The sequence below is a fragment of the Trachypithecus francoisi genome, unplaced genomic scaffold, assembly GCF_009764315.1.
Source record: "Trachypithecus francoisi isolate TF-2019V2 unplaced genomic scaffold, Tfra_2.0 Lachesis_group0, whole genome shotgun sequence".
Classification (NCBI taxonomy): Eukaryota; Metazoa; Chordata; class Mammalia; order Primates; family Cercopithecidae; genus Trachypithecus; species Trachypithecus francoisi.
Window position 1 is genome coordinate 41,363,016 of NW_022681453.1, and position 22,548 is coordinate 41,385,563.

A 22,548-nucleotide genomic window follows, 5' to 3' on the forward strand; every position below is an offset into this window, starting at 1 on the left:
TGGTCTTAGCTGAGCCATGAGACTGTGCTTCTGCTAAGCATGCTCATAAGTAATCAAATTGGGAAGCTTTCCAAAATGCTCCACCCACATCTTCAACTTTCCTCCTGGTGAAAGAAATCTGGAGCAAGACTGCCATTATTCAACCATGCAGTGAATAATGGAGCAGCAAGCTGATTGAACTCGAAGTTTTTGGAAGGAAGGTAGCATTTGACATCCAAGTTCCCCTGGTCTCCAAATCTTTTGTGCAAGTAAATTAGTTTCATTTGTCTCAGGGCACCTTTTCCAGGCCAACTTCTTCCAACTTGCCTGCAAATGTTTCTCTGTGGTGTGTTTGAGGCTTGGCTGCATCCCCTGGTCTGGAACAAATCTTTTATTACTAGGAAATAGCTGGATGATGATTCTGGACCCTTGGACCCTATCCCTCTGTCAGCTGTTGACTCAGTATATGATACCTTGATCATTTTCAGTTTAACCTGCCCCCTCTCCTGCCTGTTTCTCATTAATGTGAATTTCATACTGGAAGATGAATTTCATACCCACCACCTCACCAGTATTGGCGAGACAGTCAGGATTAACACCTGTTTCTTCAAGACTCTCCTGAGATGTAGTCAGGGCACATATGTTGTTTTCTTTTCTCACCTCCCAGACTTGCATTGGTCCAGTGGTCATGCATTCCACCCCAACCTAAAAACATCCAGATGATGGGAATATCATGTTGCTCGTTTCACATGGGAAAGCCACAACCCACCCTGCTCTTGTTCAAGTTGCATTCAAATCTAATTTCCACGGCCTGTGCGAGTGGGAGCTCCACAGCCCTTGTGTCAGCTGTCGAAGTTTAGCAATACTATTTCCAAACATGGGCCAGTAGGCAGCCAGCAGGCACTAGACAGCTGAGTGCTGGCAGAAAAAGCCTCAGACACCTATAGCAGTCCAAACAGTGACTCATCCTGCTATTGCCAGGATAAATATGGGAATAAATGGTATTTTTCTCTAAGCAGGAGGAATTGTCAAAATGCTTATCCCTTTATAAAATATAACAGATTGTGCCTGATCAGGTTTTGAAGTGTTCTAACCATTCACTCACTGGTTTTTTGTTGTTTTTACTTTTTTGAGTTTAGTAATAGCTTTCACTTGTCTTCTTTCTTCCTAGGAGGCCTGGAGAACCCAGGAGTTTCCAAGCTGTGCTGCCACCCGAGCTCTGGATCCACCTGGCTGTGGTGGCCTGTGGCAATCGGCTGGAGGAGACGCTGGTCATGCTCAAATCAGCTGTGCTCTTTAGCCACAGGAAGATCCAATTCCACATCTTCACTGAAGACTCTCTGAAGCCCGAGTTTGATAAGCAGGTGAATTTGCAGAAATCATGGCACAGTGTTCACTGAGTACAAACAGACTACATTTTAGGAACTGCATATTCTGTTGACTAATGTATTTTGCTGCATGTTCAATTGTGTGACCTTGAACACTTGACTCTGAGCCTCACTTTTTGGTAATACAGGGATAATTACACCTATCTCATAGAGATATGGTGAGGATTGAATGAGGACAGGGTCTCACTCTATTGCCCAGGCTAGAATACAGTGGTACAATCTCGGCTCTCTGCAGCCTCAACCTTCCAGGCTCAAGTGATCCTCCCACCTCAGCCTCCCAAGTAGCTGGGACCACAGGCACGCACCACCATGCCTGGCTAATTTTTGTATGTTTTTTAATAGAGACAGAATTTTGCCATGTTGCCTAGGTTGGCTTAAGCAATCTGTCCACCTCGGCTTCCCAAAGTGCTGGGATTATAGGCATGTACCACTGTGCCCAGCCCCTGGTTCTTTTTTTTTCTTTTTCTTTTTCTTTCTCTTTTCTTTTTTTTTTTTTTTTTTTTTTTGAGACAGAGGCTCACTCTGTTGCCCAGATTGGAGTCCAGTGATGCGATCTTAGCTCATTGCACCATCTGTCTCTTGGGTTCAAGTGATTCTTCTGCTTAGCCTCTGAGTATCTAGGATTATAGGCATTCACCCCCATGCCCAGCTAATTTTTTTTTTTTTTTTTTTTTGAGATGGAGTCTTGCTCTGTCGCCCAGGCTGGGGTGCAGTGGCCGGATCTCAGCTCACTGCAAGCTCCGCCTCCCAGGCTTACGTCATTCTCCTGCCACAGCCTCCTGAGTAGCTGGGACTACAGGCGCCCACCACCTCGCCCAGCTAGTTTTTTGTATTTTTTAGTAGAGATGGGGTTTCACCTTGTTAGCCAGGATGGTCTTGATCTCCTGACCTTGTGATCTGCCCATCTCGGCCTCCCAAAGTGCTGGGATTACAGGCTTGAACCACCGCACCCGGCCCTAATTTTTGTATTTTTAGTAAACATGGAGTCTCACCATGTTGACCAGGCTGGTCTTGTACTTCTGACCTCAAATGATCCACCTGCCTGTCCCTGCCAAAGTGCTGGGATTCCAGGCATGAGCCACTGCACCTGACGGTTGTTTTTTTTTCCATATACAGTTGTGTATCTGTATGTTTGTACATATAGATATGCATATGTGTAATTACATACATATGTATATATCCTGATTAAATTGTATTTCTTTTACAAAATCAGGATGATACTGTGTATATTGTTATGGAACTTGCTTTTCTGCACTGAAAACTGTATCATCAGCATTGCTCCCAGTCAGTACTCCTACATTCTTACCTCATTCTTTTTGGTGACTACATACTATTTTATTACGGGGCTATATCCTCATTTATTTGACTATTCCCATACTGAAGAATAGGTAATGAGTTTTTCCAGTACACAAGAAGAGCTTTGGAAAGGTCTCTTCCCCCAGGGTAGGTACACACATGACCTTTGCAGAACAGGCTTTGTTTTCCTTGAGAGTTTTCTTTTGTAGTACGTTCCCAAATGGTGGCAGAGCGAGAAGCTGTTTTGCTTTGTGGTCTACCGACTTGAGTCAACAGTGCTGTATGCTGTCACCAGGCTAGCTGCACTAATGAGAAATGCCCAATAAAAGCATGTTGGGCAGAGAAAGGCTAATAATAGAAAGATAGAAAATGTGTTATGTTTGAGTAGGAAAGAAAATCACCTTGACATCTTTACCAAGAGAAACCATGGAGGAAATAGTCTTGGGGCTTTGGAATTGATTGGAAAATGCCTTGTAAAGGATCTGAATCAGGGGAAGGGTGAAGGAAAAAGGCTGCAACTCTATACAGTTAGCTCAGAGGCTGAAGTGTAAGGGAAATGATAATGCGAGTATATAGCATTTGTTAAGGGCTTATGATTTATGAGTTCATCTCATTTAATCCTCATAATCTTCAAAGGTAACCTTTGAAGAAGGTAACTATTATATCCCAGTTTTACAGACTGAGATCATTGAGCTTAGAGAATTTTAGCGATTTGCTCATCAGGGTTCAGGTCAAGTTTATTGGCTCAACCTTCCATGGAATTAGTCGATATACCGTACCACCTCCTGAAGTAGTAGACAGAAGACTCAAATTCAGAACTCACCTCCAGTATGTACTTGCTATATGACCTTGGGTTAGTCTTTTGGCCTTTTTGAGCCTCAGTTCCCCACCTGCAACTTGAGGCTAGCAGGTTTGCTAAAAGAGATGGTAGATCTGTAATCTGGATAGGTCAGGTCAGGCTTCAGTAACAACTCCCCAAAACTCAGATACTTTTCATGTGCCTGCAGCTTGTCTCCCAGGGGGCAGAGCCTCCATTCTGCACAGCCTCAGGTTTGGGAAGTAGACTGAGGCTATTCATGTGTTAGCTACACTTACCAGAGCATTTGACATCGTTCGTGGGATGCCATGGCAGGAAAGAGACTAGAGAGTCATAACCCCGCCTTTCATTCCCTCAGTGTGGCAGGGACACAGGTCTTTCCATGCATGTTTAACTTGCTAGTAGTCACAAGCCCATCCAACTGTGGGGGGCTGAGAAGTGCTCTATGGGGCGGAACGAAGGGAAGCTGGCTATGCGCAAACACTACTCATATCTTGTAAAATATCCGTCTACCAAGTACTTAGTGATTACCTGCTGCATGCTAAAAAGCAAGGATGTGGGGACGGAGCAGAACAAAATACAGACTTGGACTTTAAAAGGGGAAGGGAAGGGCCGGGTGTGGTGGCTCACACCTGTAATCCCAGCACTTTGGGAAGCCGAGGCGGGCAGATCACCTGAGGTCAGGAGTTCAAGACCAGCCTGGTCAACATGGCAAAACCCTGTCTGTACTAAAAATACAAAAATTAGCTGGCATGGTGGAGTGTGCCTGCAGTCCCAGCTACTCGGGAGGTTGAGTCAGAAGAATTGCTCGAACCTGGGAGGTGGAGTTGCAGTGAGCTGAGATCGTGCCATTGCACTCTAGCCTGGGTGACAGAGAAAGACTCTGTCTCAGAAAACAAACAAACAAACAAACAAGCAAAAGGGAAGGGAAGGAAGATGTGTACGTGTAACCATATCTGTTTGTAGGTCGTACATTCCAAGGAGGCCCCCAGTGGTCCTACGTTCTGTTATTCACACGCTGGTGTACTTCCCTCCTGCACTGTCCCAGGGTCCTCTGTGTGACTAATAGGACAGGGTGGAAGGGATGGTAGGTCACTTCTGAGATCGGGTTACAAAAGGCACTTCACCTTCCATCTCGGATCAGTGGGTCTGGGGGAAGCCAGCTACCATGTCAGAGTAGCCCTCTGGAGAGGCCTACATGGCCTCTGCATGGAATGGAGACCCCTTGCCAACACTTGTGTGTGAGCTGGGAGGAAGATCCTCCAGCCCCTTCAAGCCTTCAGATGACCATAGCCCTGTAATCTCATGAGAGGCCCTGAGACAGAACAACCCAGCTCGTACATTCTCAACCCTAAGAAACTATGTAAAGTCATACATGTTTGTGGTTTTATTTTACATACTTTTTATTTTTTTGAGACAGGGTCTCACTCTGTTGCCCAGTGCAGTGGCACAATCATAGCTCACTGCATCCTTGAACGCCTGGACTCAAGCAATCCTCCTGCCTCAGCATCCTCTCCATGCCTGGCTAATAAAAATATATATTATATGTATTTAAATATATATAATATATAAGGTGTGTGTGTGTGTGTGTGTGTGTGTGTATATATATATATATATTTTTTTTTTTTTTGAGACAGCATCTTGCTCTGTCGCCCAGGCTGGAGTGCAGTGGCATGATCTTAGCTCACAGCATTCTCCGCCCCCTGGATTCAAGAAATTCTCCTGCCTCAGCCTCCCAAGTAGCTGGGACTACAAGCCGCACCACCATGCCCAACTAATTTTTGTATTTTTAGTAGAGACAGGGTTTCGTCACGTTGGCCAGGCTGGTCTCAAACTCCTGACCTCAAGTGTTCTGCCTGCCTCAGTCTCTCAGAGTGCCGGGATTACAGGCATGAGTCACTCTGCCCAGCACTGGCTAATATTTTATTTTTTGTAGAGATGGGGTCTCCCTGTGTTGCCCAGGCTGGTTTTGAACTCTGGGCTCAAGTGATCCTCCTGCCTTGGCCTCCCAAAATACTGGGAATTTAGGCACATGCCACCACACCTGGCCTGTTTGTGATCATACGCTACTAAGTTTTGGGGTAATTTGTTGTAAGGCAACAGTTAATATATTACATATATATGTACATACACATGTACATACATACACAAACATGTATGTATGTATGAAATACATTATGCCAAATGTAATGCTATGTGACATAAAAAGGATACAGTTTCTGCCTGGCTCTTTGTGAGGATGCCTGCCCCTGAAAAGAACTGAGGCCTCTAGCCAACAGCCAACCCCAAAGTCTAGACATATGAGTGAATCAGCTTTCAGAAGATTCCAGCCACCAGCCTTCAAGGCTTCCAGCTGAGGCCCCAGACACTGTGGAGCAGAGTCAACCTGTCCCCTCCTCTGCGTTGTCTGAATTCCTGATCCGTGAAATCTGTAAGCATAATAAATGATTGTTTTATACCACTAAGTTTTGGAGTAATTTTTTATGAGCCGTAGGAACTGGAACATTATAAATTAAGAGCTAAATTGTATGGAAGAATTATTGCAGATACTTGTGAAGTTGTGCTAGGTGTTGAATTTTTCTGATGACTTTATCCCTTTGATGGTTCATTTCCTCATGTTTTTATTAAACCAGTGAAGCTCATCTAACGAAGGAAATTATGACAGGGTGTTAAAAACTAGGCAGTGGACAGGCATGATGGCTTACGGCTGTAATCCCAGCACTTTGGGAGGCCAAGGCCAGTGGATCACCTGAGGTCTAGAGTTCGAGACCAGCCTGGCCAACATGGCAAAACCCTGTCTCTACTAAAAATACAAAAATTAGCCAGGCATGGTGGCATGTGCCTGTAGTCCCAGCTTCAGGGGAGTCTGAGGCATGAGAATCACTTGAACCTGGGAGGCGGAGGTTGCAGTGAGCCAAGACTATGCCACTGTACTCCAGCCTGGGTGACAGAGCAAGACTCTGTCTCAAAATAAATTAAATAAATAAATAAAAATAATTTTTAAAAAAACTAGGTAGGGCATATACTACCATCCCTTTCTTGTCCATGCAGGGATTATGTTGCCAGTTTAGATGCATACTGCCTTTGCCCTTATGTAAGCCATAGAATTTCTCTCAGCTTCAGTTTGTCATCTGGGTTATGGGGCAAATGATACCCTGCTTGTGGTGGTGAGGCCGAATCAGGTAAAGTATTTTTTTTTTTTTTATCCCACAAAGATTCTCTGAAACATCTCCTATATGTTGGGTACTTTGTTAGGTCTAAAGAAATAGAACAGCCGTTTTGGTTCCTGCCAAGCCACTGGCACATGCTGAGGAGGTGGGCTGTCACCCTTTTCCAGGGCATTGTGGGCAACCCAGGGTTTTTTGGGGATAACTTCTGGGAAGTTCAGGGCCACCTATTTTTTACCTCAGGGTGAAAACGAAACAAACTGCCAGTTACCGTCATGATTCCTCTGAAGGCTGCAGTATGGGCGAGTTCTTCTGTATTTAATTAGACTTTTTAAAGTTGCATATGTACAGGATGTCTGGTGGTATTTGCCGTCTACACGGTAGATACTTCATATTTTAAAGTTTCATGTATTTTCGTCATCTCTCAACAGAGAAGTGGGAGATGCCAGCTAGCTGGTTTCCTAGCCTTTTCTGGCAACTCGGGATCAGGCATGTGGTTGAGATTCGGCTAAACTATACTCCTGCCCAAATCAGAATCAGGAAGTAGTAGGACACACAAATAAGGAGGCTACCAATCCATTCTGGTGGTAGGGGCAGCCAGTATATATTTGTATATGTGTATGTGTGTGTGTGTGTGTATATATATATATATGCATGTGTGTGTGTGCGCGCATGTATGTGCGTGTGTATATGTGCATATGGGTGCACATGTGCGTGTGTGTGAGGGGGTGGCAAGAAGAGAGCTGCCATGGGAAGAATTGTCATCAGGAGGTTTCAGTGCCTGGAATCAGAGGGGCAAACTGTGGCACTTGTGGTGATAGTAGCTGGGGTTTCCTTACCAGACTGGCTTGTGGTAGGCTCTGACTAACAGATGGAAAAGACACAGGACGCCGTAGAGCCTGGGTCTGGCTTAAGCTGGATCAGGGCATGGCCCCTGAGTCTGGTTCTCCAGCCCTCCCACTGGTCTTCTGAGCTACCTAATATCCTTTCATTAAATTCTTTTTGGCTTAAAGAACCTGAATTGGACCAGACATGGTGGCTCACACCTGTAATCCCAACACTTTGGGAAGCTAAGGCGAGCTAAGGTCAGGAGTTTGAGACCAGCCTGGCCAACATGGTGAAACCCCGTTTCTACTAAAAATACAAAAATTAGCTGGGCGTGGTGGCACACACCTGTAATCCCAGCTACTTAGGAGGCTGAGGCACGAGAATCGCTTGAACCCGGGAGTGGAGGTTGCAGTGAGTCAAGATGGCAGCACTGCACTCCAGCCTGGGCAACAGGGTGAGACTCCATCTCAAAAGAGCCTGAATTGATTTTATTGTGCGCAACCTAGCATCCTGAGAGTACCACAAAGTAACTAAAACATGGTGAGGAGATGGTTTTTTTGGGTTGTTTTTCCTTTAAAGAAAGAAAGAAAAAAAAGCACCAAAGGGTTGCTTTTAAGTAGTATCACATGCTTTTAGAGGACAGGGACCATGCCTCTTCATTATTCATTTCCTTTTTTTTTTTTTTTTTTTTTTGAGGATTTAGGAAAAATAGCCCAGAGAAAGAGATGATAAGGTATTCTTCAGTAGTTTAAAGACATATGCAATTGGAATTAGATTTCTTCCGTGTTGCTCTGCAGGACAAAACGAGGCGTGATGTGGAGGAGGTCTCAGGCAGCTGGTTCTAATTCCATGCAAGGAGCCCTTTTTAAAGGTATTGGGGGAGCTGGGCATGGTGGCTCATGCCTGTAATCCCAACACTTTGGGAGGCCAACGCGGGCAGATCACCTGAGGTCGGGAGTTCAAGACCAGTCTGGCCAACATGGTGAAACCCCGACTCTACCAAAAATACAAAAATTAGCCCGTGTGGTGGCACGCACCTGTAATCCCAGCTATTCAGGAGGCTGATGCAGGAGAATTGCTTGAACTGGGGAGGCAGAGGTTGCAGTGAGCCAAGATCGCCCCACTGCACTCCAGCCTGGGTGACAGAGGGTGATCCTGTCTCAAAAAAAAAAAAAAGAGGTATTGGGTTTCTCATTACTAGAGGAGCAAGCTGAGGCTGGCCCAGCACTTTCAGGGACGTCCATGGAGGACTTGGGAAAGGTAAGGGCTGCACTTCACTGTCACTATGTGGTCCTTGTTGTCTTACCTTCGTGGTCATTATTAGAGGTTTCCTCCTTTTAGATGCATGGTCATTTGGCACCTCCCTGACTCCTCTGAAGTTGGGTGTGATTGTGTGATTTGCTTTGGCCAATGAACGTGGGTGACAGTGATGAGTTTCACTTTTAACATAAAATATGTCACTTCCTGGTGGAAACTTAAGATCTAGTGTGTGTTTTGCCACACTTGATTCTCTTGCATCTGCGTTCACTGATGTGAGTTGAGATGGAGCCTCCATGAGTTTGGCCCCTGAGTGAGAGTACTGAGCACAGCCCCTTGCCAGTCTGAAGATGTAGCAGGAGCAAGATAAACTTTAGGAAAAAAAGAAAAGAAAAGAAAAGAAAAGAAAAACACCTTAAAATAAACTTTTTGGGGGGTAGGGGGAGAGATGGAGTCTTGCTATATTGCCCAGGCTGGTCCCAAACTCCTGGTCTCAAGTGATCCTCCAATCTTGATCTCTCAAAGTGTTGAGTTTATAGGTATGAGCCACAACACCTGGCCATAAATTCTTGATAACCCTAGTTTATCCTGACTGATGCAACTGAGTTTGTTTTTTTGTTTGTTTGTTTTTGTTTTTGAGATGGAGTCTTACTCTGTTGCCCAGGCTGGAATGCAGTGGCGTGATCTCCACTCGCTGCAACCTCTGCCTCCTGGGTTCGAGTGCTTCTTGTGCCTCAGCCACCCGAATAGCTGGGAATACAGGCATGCACTACCACACCCAGCTAATTTTGTATTTTTTAGTAGAGATGGGAGTTTCACCATGTTGGCCAGGCTGGTCTCGAACTCCTGACCTCAGGTGATCCGCCCACCTCGGCCTCCCAAATTTTGGGATTACAGACATGAGCCACCTCACCCAGCCACAATTGAGTTTTGACGGCTTCATTGTATCTAGTGTGTTATTGTAAGCCAGCCAAACCCTTGTGAAAGCAATGTAATGGATTTGAGATCCTAAAAGTCTTCTGTTCCGTAACATTTGTAGATGCTCAAAAATATTTTTTTTATAACTTCAAAAGAATGAATGAACCTGCAAGAAAGGAGGAGTTACCTACTGAGGTAAAGGATGAGGTGGGCGGTTAGATTGACAAAGGTAGTTAAACCTTTCTGAAGATAGGATGCTAACAATCAGAGTGACAAGGATTTTTTTGTTTTTGTTTTTGTTTTTGTTTTTGTTTCTTTGAGACAGGGTCTCATGTCGTCATCCAGGTTGCAGTGCAGTGGCGCCATCACAGCCCACTGCAGCCCCAACCTCCCAGACTGTTAGAGGATGCAGAGAGCCAAGGGAGCCAGTAGACCATGTGAATTTCCCATTCTTTTTTGAGGGCTGATTTTGGGCTGTTGTGAAGTGGTACATTTGTACTGGTATTTATACCCAGTATTTGTGCCAGTGCTCATTCTGACTGGTCAGTACTGTCATACTGAGAGTTTATGCCTAGTGTCAGTTCTAATGGGTCTGTGCAACTATACTGGGTAAATACTAGGTAATACCTGGTGTGGGTTCTAATTGGTCAGTGCCCTTCATATATCAAATGTCAAATACTTTCTGTCACTCCTTTCCTCATTCAGAACGTTGAAGTGTTTCCAATGATGTATTTTAAAAAATGTTTATATCCCAGCCTGGGCAACATGGCAAAACCTTGTCTCAATAAAACATAGAAAAATTAGCCAGGCATGATGGCGTGCACCTGTGGTCTCAGCTACTTGGGAGGCTGAGGTGGGAGGATCACCTGAGCCCAGGGAGGTCAAGGCTGCAGTGAGCCTTGATTGTGCCACTGTACTCCAGCCTGGACGACAGAGTGAGGCCCCATCTCAAAAAAAAAAAAAAAAAAAAAGTTTATGTGGCTATATAAACAATATATGTACATGGTAAAAACCAGTAAATTCATAAATAATAAATGGAAAAAAACCCATTACACTAATGCTCAGGGAGAACAGTTTTGGTGTATATATATAATACTTATTTCCATTCCTTTTCTTTTCATATCACCATCAGAAATGGGATCTCTTTTGTATCACTGACGCTTATATTACTGAGTTTCCTCTAAAGTGAGATGACCAGTGTTTCCTGGAAAACAGCAGATAGTAACTATTTTAGGCTTTGCAGGCTGTATGGTCTCTATCCCAACTACTCAATGTGCTATTTAGAGCAGAAGCAGCCACAAACAATATATAAACAAATGGGTGTGGCTGTGTTCTGGTAACATTTTACTTATGGGCACTGAGATTTGAATTTCATATAATTGTCACAAAATAGTATTCTTGTTTTGATTTTTTAAAACTATTTAAGAATGCCAAACCATTCTTGGCATGGCTTGTGTACTCTTTGTGGCAGGCTAGATTTGGCTCTGGTACTACCATAATTTGCTGACCCCAGTTCTGTGATATTATCACTGATCACTACATTGTATTCTGTTATATAGACAGACCCTGGAGCTTATTTAACCAATCTCTTCTTTAGATTGTTTCTAATTTATCATTGTTACAAACAACACTAAAACAAACAACCTTGTAATAAACAAGTGTCCATTTTTGAAATTTTTCCTTAGGAATAATTCCTAAAATTGTTGTAACAATGGGAAGGCATTAACTCAAAAAAATTAAGAAGGTCCAGCCACAGTGGCTCATGCATGTAATCCTAGCACTTTGGGAGGATGAAGTGGGCAGATTGCCTGAGCTCAGGAGTTTGAGACCAGTCTGGGAAACATGACGAAACTCCCATCTCTACCGAAAATACAAAAAAATTAGCTGGGCATAGTGGTGCATGCCTGTAATCCCAGCTACTCGGGAGGCCGAGGCACGAGAATTGCTTGAAACCAGGAGGCAGAGAGTGCAGTGAGCTGAGATCATGCCGCTGCACTTCAGCTTGGGCGACAAAGCAAGGCTGTCTCAAAAAAAAAAAAAAAAAAAAAATTAAGATACACAGATGGCAAAAAAGCATATGAAAAGCTGTTCAGTGTCATATGTGATTTGAGCATTTGTAACTTAAGATGACAATGAGACACTACTACACACCTATTTGAATGGCTAAAATCTAGAACCCTGACAACACCAAATGCTGGTGAGGATGTGGAGCAACAGGAACTCTCATTCATTGCTGATAAGAATGCAAAATCATGCAGCCACTTTGGAAGATGGTTTGGCAGTTTCTTAGAAAGCTGAATATAGGCTTACCATATAATCCAGGAATAGACCTCCTAAGTCTTTACCCAAATGAGTTGAAAACTTATATCCACACAAAAACCTGTACACAGATGTTTGTAGCAGCTATATTCACAATTTCCCAAAACTGGAAGCAACCAAGATATCCTTCAGTAGGTAAATGGATAAACAATCTGTGATAGATTAATACCATAGCATACAGTATTATTATTATTATTATTATTATTTTTGAGATGGAGTCTCACTCTGTCGCCCAGGCTGGAGTGTAGTGGCGTGATCTCTGCTCACTGCAAGCTCCACCTCCCGGGTTCATGCCATTCTCCTGCCTCAGCCTCCCAAGTAGCTGTGACTACAGGCGCCTGCCACCACGCTCAGCTAATTTTTTTGAGCATATAGTATTATTAAATGATAAATTAAAAAATGAGCTATCAAGTTACAAAAAGACATGTGGGAGACCTAAATGCATATTGCTAAATGAAAGAAGCCAGTCTGAAAAGGCAATGTACTATGTGATTCTAATTATATCACATTCTGGAAAAGGTAACATGAAGAGCCTGTAAAAAGATCAGTATTTGGCCAGGCACGGTGGCTCACACCTGTAATGCCAGCACTTTGGGAGGCCAAGGCATGTGGATCATCTGAGGTCGGGAGTTCGAGACCAACCTGACCAACATGGTAAAACCCTGTCTCTACTAAAAATACAAAAAGTAGCTGGGGTCATAGTGGCAGTCACCTATAATCCCAGCTACTCAGGAGGCTGAAGCAGGAGAATTGCTGGAACCTGGGATGCAGAGGTTGCAGTGAGCTGAGATTGCACCATTGCACTCCAGTCTGGGCAACAGAGTGAGACTCTGTTTCAAAAAAAAGAAGAAGAAGAAATTCAGGTGAGAGAGGGCAGGAATGTTGAAAAGTTGGAGCAGAGAGGATTTTTAGGGTAGTGACACTATTCTGTATGATACTGTAATGATAGATATATGATGTGCATTTGCCAAAATCCATAGAAAGTGTGTACAACAGAAAGAATTAACACTAATGTAAACTGTGGACTTTAGTTGGTAATAGCATATTGATATTGACTTAGCAGTTGTAACAAATATACCACATGAATGCAAGATGTAAATAATAGGGGAAACTGTAGGGCAGGGGGAAGAGAGAGGCTATCTGGAAACTGATTTCTGCTCAATTCTTTTTTGTTGTTTGTTTTCATTGTTGTTCTTGTTTTTAAATTTTTTTTTTTTTCTGTCACCCAGGCTGGAGTGCAGTGGTCCCGTTTTGGCTCACTGCAGCCTCCACCTTCCGTGTTGATATGATTCTCCTGCCTCAGCCTCCCAAGTAGCTGGGACTACAGGCGTGCCTCACCACTTCTGGCTAATTTTTGTATTTTTAGTAGAGATGGGGTTTCACCATGTTGGCCACGCTGGTCTCGAACTCCTGACCTCAAGTGATCCACTCGCCTTGGCCTCCCGAAGTCACAGGATTACAGGCATCAGCCACCACTCCTGGCCTTGTTTTTAATTTTTTTAAGAGGCAGGTCTTGCTATATTGCCCTGGCTGGTCTCAAATTCCTGGGCTTGAGCAATCTTCCCACCTTGGCCTCCCAAAATGTTAGGATTACAGGCGTGAGCCACCAACACCTGGCTGACTTTCTGTAGACATTAAACTGCTCTAAAATCTAAAAGTGTATTTTAAAAATTTTGTTATAAAATTAATATATGCAAGGAAAGTAATATATACTCATTGTAAAAGTTCTAAAGAATATGGAAATGTAGTCCGAGGAAACGAAACCACCATCACCAGCTATAGAGGTGCCCACTTTTAATAATTTGGTGCATATCCATCTAGATTTTTCTCTACATATAGAATGTACATACATATGTGTGTGTCTATGTGTATGTGTGTGTATATATATATTTTAGTTAGAGTCTCGCTCTGACCCTCAGACTGGAGTGCAGTGGCACGATCTCAACACACTGCAACCTCCACTTCCGCCTCCCAGCTTCAAGTGATTCTCTTGCCTCAGCCTCCTGAAGTAGCTGGGATTACAGGCGCCCACCACCACGCCAGCTAATTTTTGTATTTTTAGTAGAGACGGGATTTTGCCATGTTGGCCGGGCTGGTCTCAAACTCCTGACTTCAAGTGATCCACCCGCCTGGGCCTCCCAAAGTGCTGAGATTACAGGTGTGAGCCACTATGCCCGGCCTCATGCATACATTTTTTCCTATAAGACAGAACTATTCATTCAGACAGTAGTGAAGAAATTAAAAAAAAAAAAAAAAGAACCATATTACAAGTTTTTTGCACTTTGCTTTTTCCAAAACCGAACTATTTGTTATAACCATTTTCCATGTCAGTACCTAGCTACATAACAGAATACAATGCAGTCATTAGTGACAAGGATATAGAACTGAGGTCAGCAAACTATGGGAGTACAAGAGCCAAATCCAGCCTGCCACAAATAACACAAAAGACATCTACTTTATTCTAACTGGACATTATTCTGTGTTTATTTTTTAATTTAATTTTATTTTATTTTTTTGAGACACAGTCTCGCTCTGTCACGCAGGCTGGAGTGCAGTGGCAGGATCCCACTGCAACCTCCGCCTCCCTGGTTCAAGCAATTCGCATGTCTCAGCCTCCCGAGTAGCTGGGACTACAGGCATGTGCCACCGCGCCCAGCTAATTTTTGTGTTTTTTAGCAGGGATGGGGTTTTGCTGGGTTGGCCAGGCTGGTCTTGAACTTCTGGCCTGAAGAGATCCACCCGCCTCAGCCTCCCAAAGTGCTGGGATTACAGGCATGAACTACCACCTCTGATCCCTCTAACTGTACTTTATTATGTAGTTCTATCATACTTAATTGTCCCAATTCCTTATCATTGGACATTTTGATTGTTCCCAAGTTTGCTGGGTTTTTTTCCTCCTTCCAAGCTGCTAAGTTCTCAAGTTTTGTTATTACAAACTAGGTTGTGGTGAATGTCCTTGTACCTCCGTCTTTTGGGGTGTTGTTACCAGTTTCCAAGTTGCCCTTTTGGAAGTTTGTTCACATCTATACTCACCTCTGCAGTTTCTCAACACTGTTGCCAACTCTGAATGTTATTTTTTAAAATCTTAGCAATTTTAGTAGGAGCAAATACTCTTTCATTTAGTGAACATTCATAGTGGTGATGAAGTTAGACTTTCTGTGTAAGTTGCCTGAATAATTTCCATTTGACCATCCAGAAGCTTCCCAGGTGTTTTCCCTATTTCCTGGGGCCTAATCACCCTTCCCTTGCTTTCCATGTTTTTCAGTTGCGCCAGTGGCCTGACTCATATACAAAGAAGTTTGAGCACAGAATCTACCCCATCACATTTTCTGTTGGAAACCCTCAGGAGTGGAAGAAATTGTTCAAACCCTGTGCTGCCCAGAGACTCTTTCTTCCGGTAGGAACACCTGTTTTTAATAAGATGTAGCTTGCTCTTGGAAATAAGGTAAAATTAGCTGAGATGTGTGTAGAAACATTTAACCACTGAAAACGTGTGTCTCTTGGATTCTGGAGCTGATGCTCTAAGTCTGCAGCATGTAGAGAGGATCCCTGTGTTCTGGAGGTTGTCATACTGAAAGACTGAGGGACTGTGAGCATTCATATCCTGTCTTGGATCATTGGTCTTTGTGACTATGGCTGCATCATTTACTGGCCCCTGTGAACCTTGTTAAATCCCCCAACTTCACTAACTTCAGTTTTATCCATAGGCTTGGCACATAGCTGGCCCTCAATAATATTAGCTTTGATTATGGTTATTTCTCTTATAACAATAACAGCTACTAGTTATGGCCGTGCTAGGCTATCATTCCAAAAGGGCCCAGAATTTTGGTTTAGTCTTTTAGTTTAATGAATTTTTAAGTTGCATGTTATTGTTTCCTTTTTTAAAATATTGAGGCCAGCAAGGTGGCTCACACTTATAATCCCAGCACTTTGGGAGGCCAAGGCAGGCTGATGGCTTGAGCACAGGAGCTTGAGACCAGCCTGGGCAACATGGCGAAATCCCATCTCTACAAAAAAGACAAAAATGAGGCGGGGGGCGGTGGCTCACGTTTATAATCCCAGCACTTTGTGAGGCCCAGTTGGGTGAATCACCTGAGGTCAGGAGTTCAAGACCAGCCTGGCCAACATGTTGAAACCCTGTCTCTACTAAAAATACGAAAATTAGCCAGGCGTGGTAGTGTGTGCCTGTAATCCCAGCTACTCAGGAGGCTGAGGCAAGAGAATCGCTTGAACCCAGGAGGCGGAGGTTGCAGTAAGCCAAGATCACGCCACTGCACTCCAGGTTGGACAACAACAGTAAAACTCCATCTCAGAAAAAAAAAAAAAAATTAGCTGGGCATGGTGGCGCATGCCTGTAGTCCCAGTTACTTGGGGGGCTGAGGTGGGAGGATCATCCAAGCTCAAGAGGTTGAGGCTGCAGTGAGTCATGATCGCACCATCACACTCCAGCCTACGTGACAGAGTGAGACCCTGTCTCAAAAAAGTAAATAAATAAATACAATTTTAAAAATCAAATAATAAAAATAAAATATTAAGTAGAAAAAAGATATATCAAAAGTGAGAATAATATTGTGCAGGGATGGCAACTTTGAACTGTCAGTTGCTGCTCTAAATTTTGTGAGGGATTCGTGCCTTCCATAGATATTTGTTGAGTGCCCATTAGGGTGCTGGGCTCTGGCTCAGTGATGGTGACATGGTAATAGACAGCCATGATCCTGTTTCCTTGGAGTTTGAGTCTAGTAGGGCCTTGAACAAACAATTAGAAGTATGACCAGTACTAAGAGGAGATAGTCTCATGGATGTATGTAACATGGGGTTCCATCCTGGTCTAAGAGAGATCACAGAAGGTTCTCTTGAGGCAGTGGCATATTTTTTTTTTTTTGTAGAGATGGGGTCTTGCTATATTGCTCAGGCTGATCTTGAACTCCTGTGCTTAAGTGATCCTCTCACCTTGGCCTCCCAAAGTAGTAGGATTACAGGCATGAGCCACCATGCCTGCCCAGCAGTGGCATTTATGCAGAGACATGAATAAAGGAGAAGTAAGGGTTACTAGGTGACAAGGGCCTTGGAGGTCATGAGAGAAAAGAGGGTTCCAGGCAGATGGAACAGTATATACAAAGGCCCTAAGGTGGGGAGGGCCATGTTTAAGAAAATAAAAGAACGTCATAGTAACCAAAAAACAGAAAGTGAGATGAGAGTGAAGCAGTCAGTAGAGACTGGAGCTTGCAAATCAGCAAGCCATCTTTGTCTTTTTTTTTTTTTTTTTGGAGATAAGGTCACTCTCTGTTTCCCCTGCTAGAGTGCAGTGGTGCATTCATGGCTCACTGCAGCCTCCAACTCCCGGGCTCAAGTGATCCTCCCGCCTGAGCCTCACAAGTAGCTGGGACTACAGATGTGAACCACCATGCCTAGCTAATTTTTTTATTTTTTGTAGAGATGATGTCTTGCTATGTTGCCAGCCTGGTCACATACTCCTGGGCTCAAGCGGTCTTCCCACCTTGACCTCCTACAGTGCTGGAATTACAGACGTGAGCCACAGCACCCAGCCCAGTCTTTTTCTTAAGGGTAGTGGGAAGCCATTGGATGATTTTTTGCAGCAAGTGGCATGTTCTAACTTGCATTTTAAAGAAGACACTCTGGTTTATGGCAGCGTGGACAGGGTTGGTAAAGCCAGTTCACTAACTTGGCTTGGGCTTTGATGGTTGCCTTAGAGATGGATAATGGACCTGCCTGAAACAGAATTTACCAACCTTCCTGATTGACTTGTTGTAAGAGTTGAAGGGGAAGTGATATGAAAAGGATTTACCAGGTTTTTTGTTTTTTTTTTTAACCTGAACAACTGTTAAGGTTGATCCTTTTGAAATTGCCAATATTCAACCATTAATGACCTACAAAAAGGCAGTTTCTTATGGCTCAACCTAAGAAATAAATGGCAGGATCATTTAGGGATAGAAAAGACAGGGGAAAGCATTTTTGGTAAATGGGTCAGATGAGCTTAATTTGGGTCATATTTTGATTTTGAGGTGCCTGAGGATACTCAAGCAGAAGGAATCTTCACATCTATCAGTCTGGAAACCCTAACTGGGGAGTAGCACTTTTAGCATTTCCTACGCAGAGACCTGTGAGCAGAATAAACCCTGGATGAACTGTTGGCAGCAATCAGCTGCCCAAGTTCACTTGCTCATTACGTCATCTATTTTTCTTTTCTTTTTTTTCTTTTTGAGATGGAGTCTCACTCTGTCTCCCAGGCTGGAGTGCAGTGGCACAATCTCAGCTCACTGCAACCTCCGCCTCATGGGTTCAAGCAATTCTCCTGCCTCAACCCCCCAAGTACCTGGGATTTTGGTGCATACCACCATGACCCACTAATTTTTGTATTTTTAGTAGAGACAGGGTTTCAACATGTTGGTCAGGCTGATCTTGAACTCCTGACCTCAGTGTTCTGCCCACCTTGGCCTCCCAAAGTGCTGGGATTACAGCCATGAGCTGCTGCACCTGGCCACATCATCTATTCTTCACATGTCACAGACCTTTATACATATGGTGAGATAGGATTAGTCGCATAAAAACTGGGGTAGGAAAAGATTCCCAACAACTGACACGAAAATCTCTAGGTTGGTGATATAAAAACTGATCACTCTTTGAGGTGAGAGAAAATGTTAGGTTTCTGTTTCTTGTCTCCATTTTTGCAAAAAGTAAGTATTAGAAAACCAAAGGTAATGTTGGGAAATGGTCTTCCCATTCTATCCAAAATATTAGCTACCCAGTGGAACTACATTTGAATTTTTGTTGACCTTGAATTGTTACTTTAGTACCATTATTAAAAAAAAAACAAATTCATCACCTAATGGCTTTAATTCTTTCCCAGCTAAGTAAGTGCTTGGTTTTGAATGACAAATGGGTGCTGGTATTCCTTATCTGCTTCTGATAATGGAAACGAGCCCTCTTTAAAAATAATAAGGAGAGATTGTGGTTGACACAGGACATTTACCTTTTCCTAGTTGTATATCACGACAGCAGATTATGAACGTCGCATTTTTGGGCATCAGTGAGATGTATTGATCTTGAGCGTAATTTGAAATAAAGTCTAGGTCGTGTTTTCCTTGGAATTCATCTCTACAAAAGCATATCAGGTGTGCTGCTTCAGGAGCACAGAGAAAATGGAGATCCTAAAGTGCAAACATTCTATCAGGTAGTCAGTTGACTGAGGACCATGGTCCCACCCATTTTCCAAGAGGTTGTCATCTACCCAAAACTGCGGAAGAGACCCTTTCTCAACTAAGATTTTACTGTCTGAATAATATCAGAGCATAAGTCTTTGCAACTCAAGCCTAATCAGATTCTCAAGTGCAATTAGTGTGATTCAGATCCCACCAATTCAAAATTTATGAACTCCTAGAAATCAGTGGACAGTTACTCATCTCCTTCTGTGAATAGTGGTCCTGTGGTATGGGACCATTATGAATGCAAACTAAACTGCAGATGGCTTGATTAAGCATTCTAAAATGCATATTTCTTTCAGGTAATTCAGAAGCTTAAAGTATTTAAAACAATATGCCAATTACAAATAAATCAAATGTGTTCATTAAAATTGATTCTGGAATACTTTTCTCTTTTTTTCTTAGTAAAGCCCGGGTATGAATTCACATCACCTTTCCCCCAATTAATTGGAAGTAGTGAGATTTTATAATAGATCTGTACATTTTGCTACACGCTGTGCCTGTTTAATTATGAAGACTTCTCTCCTTAATAACGGTGGTCCTCTGGGAATCCTAGAGATAGGTGAAACATGACAAACATCACTGGATTGCAGAGCCTTTAGAGACATTATTTGTAAGTGGTACCCAATATGGTAATTTGAGGTAGGGTAAGGTTCTATCCATACCTTACCCAGGGAGAAATGTTTTTGTTTTTGTTTTTACCAAGTTTTAATAAGCTCCAAGCTTATAATAATGTCTGATGTCTTTTTTTGCTCCCAACATTCACCCTAGATATCTATATTTAAGGAAGGAGTTAGAGAGGGTCTTACTCTGTTGCCCAGGCTAGAGTGCAGTGGTGCAATCATGGATCACTGCAGTGTCAACCTCCTGGGCGCAAGTGATCCTCCCACCTAAGCCTCCTGAGTAGCTGGGACCACAGGTACACACCATCATGCCCAGCTAATTTTTAAAATTTTTGTAGAGACAAGAGTATCACCATGTTGCCCAGGCTGGTCTCAAACTCCTGGGCTCAAGCGATCCTCCTTCCTAGCCTCCTAAAGTGCTGGGATTACAGGTGTGAGCCACCGTGCCTGATCAAATTAATTATGGCTTCAGCCAGGCTTGGTGGCTCACACCTGTAATCCCAGCATTTTGGGAGGCCGAGGTGGGCAGATCACAAGGTCAGGAGTTCAAGACCAGCCTGGCCAACATGGTGAAACCCTGTCTCTACTAAACATACAAAAATTAGCTGGGCGTGGTGGTGGGCACCTGTAATCCCAGCTGCTCAGGAGGCTGAGGCAGGAGAATCATTTGAACCTAGGAGGCAGAGGTTGCAGTGAGCCAAGATTGTGCCATTGCATTCCAGCCTGGGCGACAGGGCGACACTCCCTCTCAAAAAAAAAAAAAAAAAAAAAAATGCTGGGATTGAGCCACCGCACCTGGCCAAATTAGTTATAGCTTTAACCTGTAAATGTATTCTTAAAGTTTTCTTAGTCCATATTTCCAAGAAACTTGTCCCACTCCTTAACATTTCAAAGGACTACCATGCCAAATAAAGATAAATCTTAGATTATCTAGCTTTTGGATACTGTAGTGAAAGCGACAACATATAATCTTCTCTTTTCCACTTATGGCTTGTTAAAGAGACCCATAACTGGTTCCAATGTTTTGAAATCTGCATGCTTACCAATGATGTCTTCATGAGTTAGCTGTAGGCTAATGGAAAAGGGAGGCTTATCATACTTTTTAGAACTTTTTATAATTGAGGTCAGACCTTTATATTATTATTAATATTACATCTCAGTATTTGCAATTAACATTGAGACATCCTTGCAACAAATCCTTTGGATATTAACAAATATTGACACACATATAGGAATATATTAAAAATCCTTATTAAGGGGAACATCAATTAGAATCACCATAAAAGATGTTTATACATTTCATCAGGCATCAAGAGGCCATAAATTATTTGGATGAGATTAGCTACCTAAGTGATGACATGAAATGACCCTAGATACCAATTTTGTTGAACAAGCTTTCTACAGTGCTTATCATTTACTCATACACTATTAAAAGTTTGACATTCAGGATATTAGCTACAACTCTTGGTTATATGTGAGAGAAATTCAACTCTAACTAGCAAAGAAGGAAATTAATTTATTGGCTTATCTAACTACATAGTCCACACTGTAGGACTGATTCCAAGCACAGCTAGATCTAGAAGCTCACATAATGTCATCAGGACTCTGTCTCTCTCTTTCAGTCCCTTGCAAGGCTACTCCATAAGCATAATGATTGCTCAAAGCAGCCTGAAATCCAAATTCTAGCAGCTTAGCAACTATGGCAGAAAAAGAGCATGGCAAGGTAGCAACTTCCAAAATGGTGGCATTAGGAACCCTGTGGTGGCCGGGTGCGGGGGCTCACACCTGTAATCCCAGGACTTTGGGAGGCCGAGGTGGGCGGATCACGAGGTCAGGAGATCGAGACCATCCTGGTGGCTAACACGGTGAAACCCTGTCTCTACTAAAAAAAAATACAAACAAATTAGATGGGTGTGGTGGAAGGCGCCTGTAGTTCCAGCTACTCGGGAGGCTGAGGCAGGAGAATGGTGTGAACCTGGGAGGTGGAGCTTGCAGTGAACAGAGACTGTGCACCACTGCACTCCAGCCTGAGCAACAGAGCGAGACTCAAAAAAAAAAAAAAAAAAAAGGAGCCCTGTGGAATTGCTCCCCAGTGAAACAAGCATAACTTGTGAAAATTATTTTTAAAATAACTATCTAAAAACTTTGGAAATTGTCCTAAGGACCTAGGCAAATGAAGGAACATTTATTCAAGAAAATCTACTAAAACTTGGTAAGAAGAGTGAGAATCTGTAACATTTGAACCACAGCCTCCCTCCTTCCCCCTTCCAGTTCAGTGTGATTAAAATTCACTTTCAGGTAGTTCATTCAAGAACACAGGGATTCCTCTCTCTCTCCAGCTCCCAGTTGAGGAATATGGTATCTCCTTGGGAGACTCAGGCCATCAGCATTTCTAATTGCTACTAGCTAGCTATGTGTTGTAGAGCCTAAATTCCATGGAGGTGTGGCCAGAAGCCAGGGTGTTTCTTAATTAGAGGAGGCTTGCAGCTTCATGAGAACAGCAAGCTAAACCATAGGCCAGTTAGTTTATAAGGGAGAGCCAGAGGACAATGCAGGTAAAAAGTGCCCTCCTGGTGTCATAACAGACATCACAGACTGGCAAACATGGTGAAACTCTGTCTCTACTAAAAATAGAAAAATTAGCCAAGTGTGGTGGACTATACCTGTGGTCCCAGCTACTCAGGAGGCTGAGGCAGGAGAATCACATGAACCCAGGAGGCAGAGAATGTAGTGAGT

General features: G+C 43.2%; 1 protein-coding gene across 1 annotated transcript in view; it reads left to right on the forward strand.

Moving 5' to 3' along the window:
* Positions 1-22,548, forward strand: part of GXYLT2 (glucoside xylosyltransferase 2) — an 81,479-nt gene that overhangs the window by 19,778 nt on the left and 39,153 nt on the right. Inside the window, exons 2-3 of the mRNA XM_033210463.1 lie at positions 1,151-1,343; positions 15,235-15,366. Of these exons, the coding sequence (XP_033066354.1) occupies positions 1,151-1,343; positions 15,235-15,366 (325 nt within the window). The remainder of the gene's footprint in view (positions 1-1,150; positions 1,344-15,234; positions 15,367-22,548) is intronic.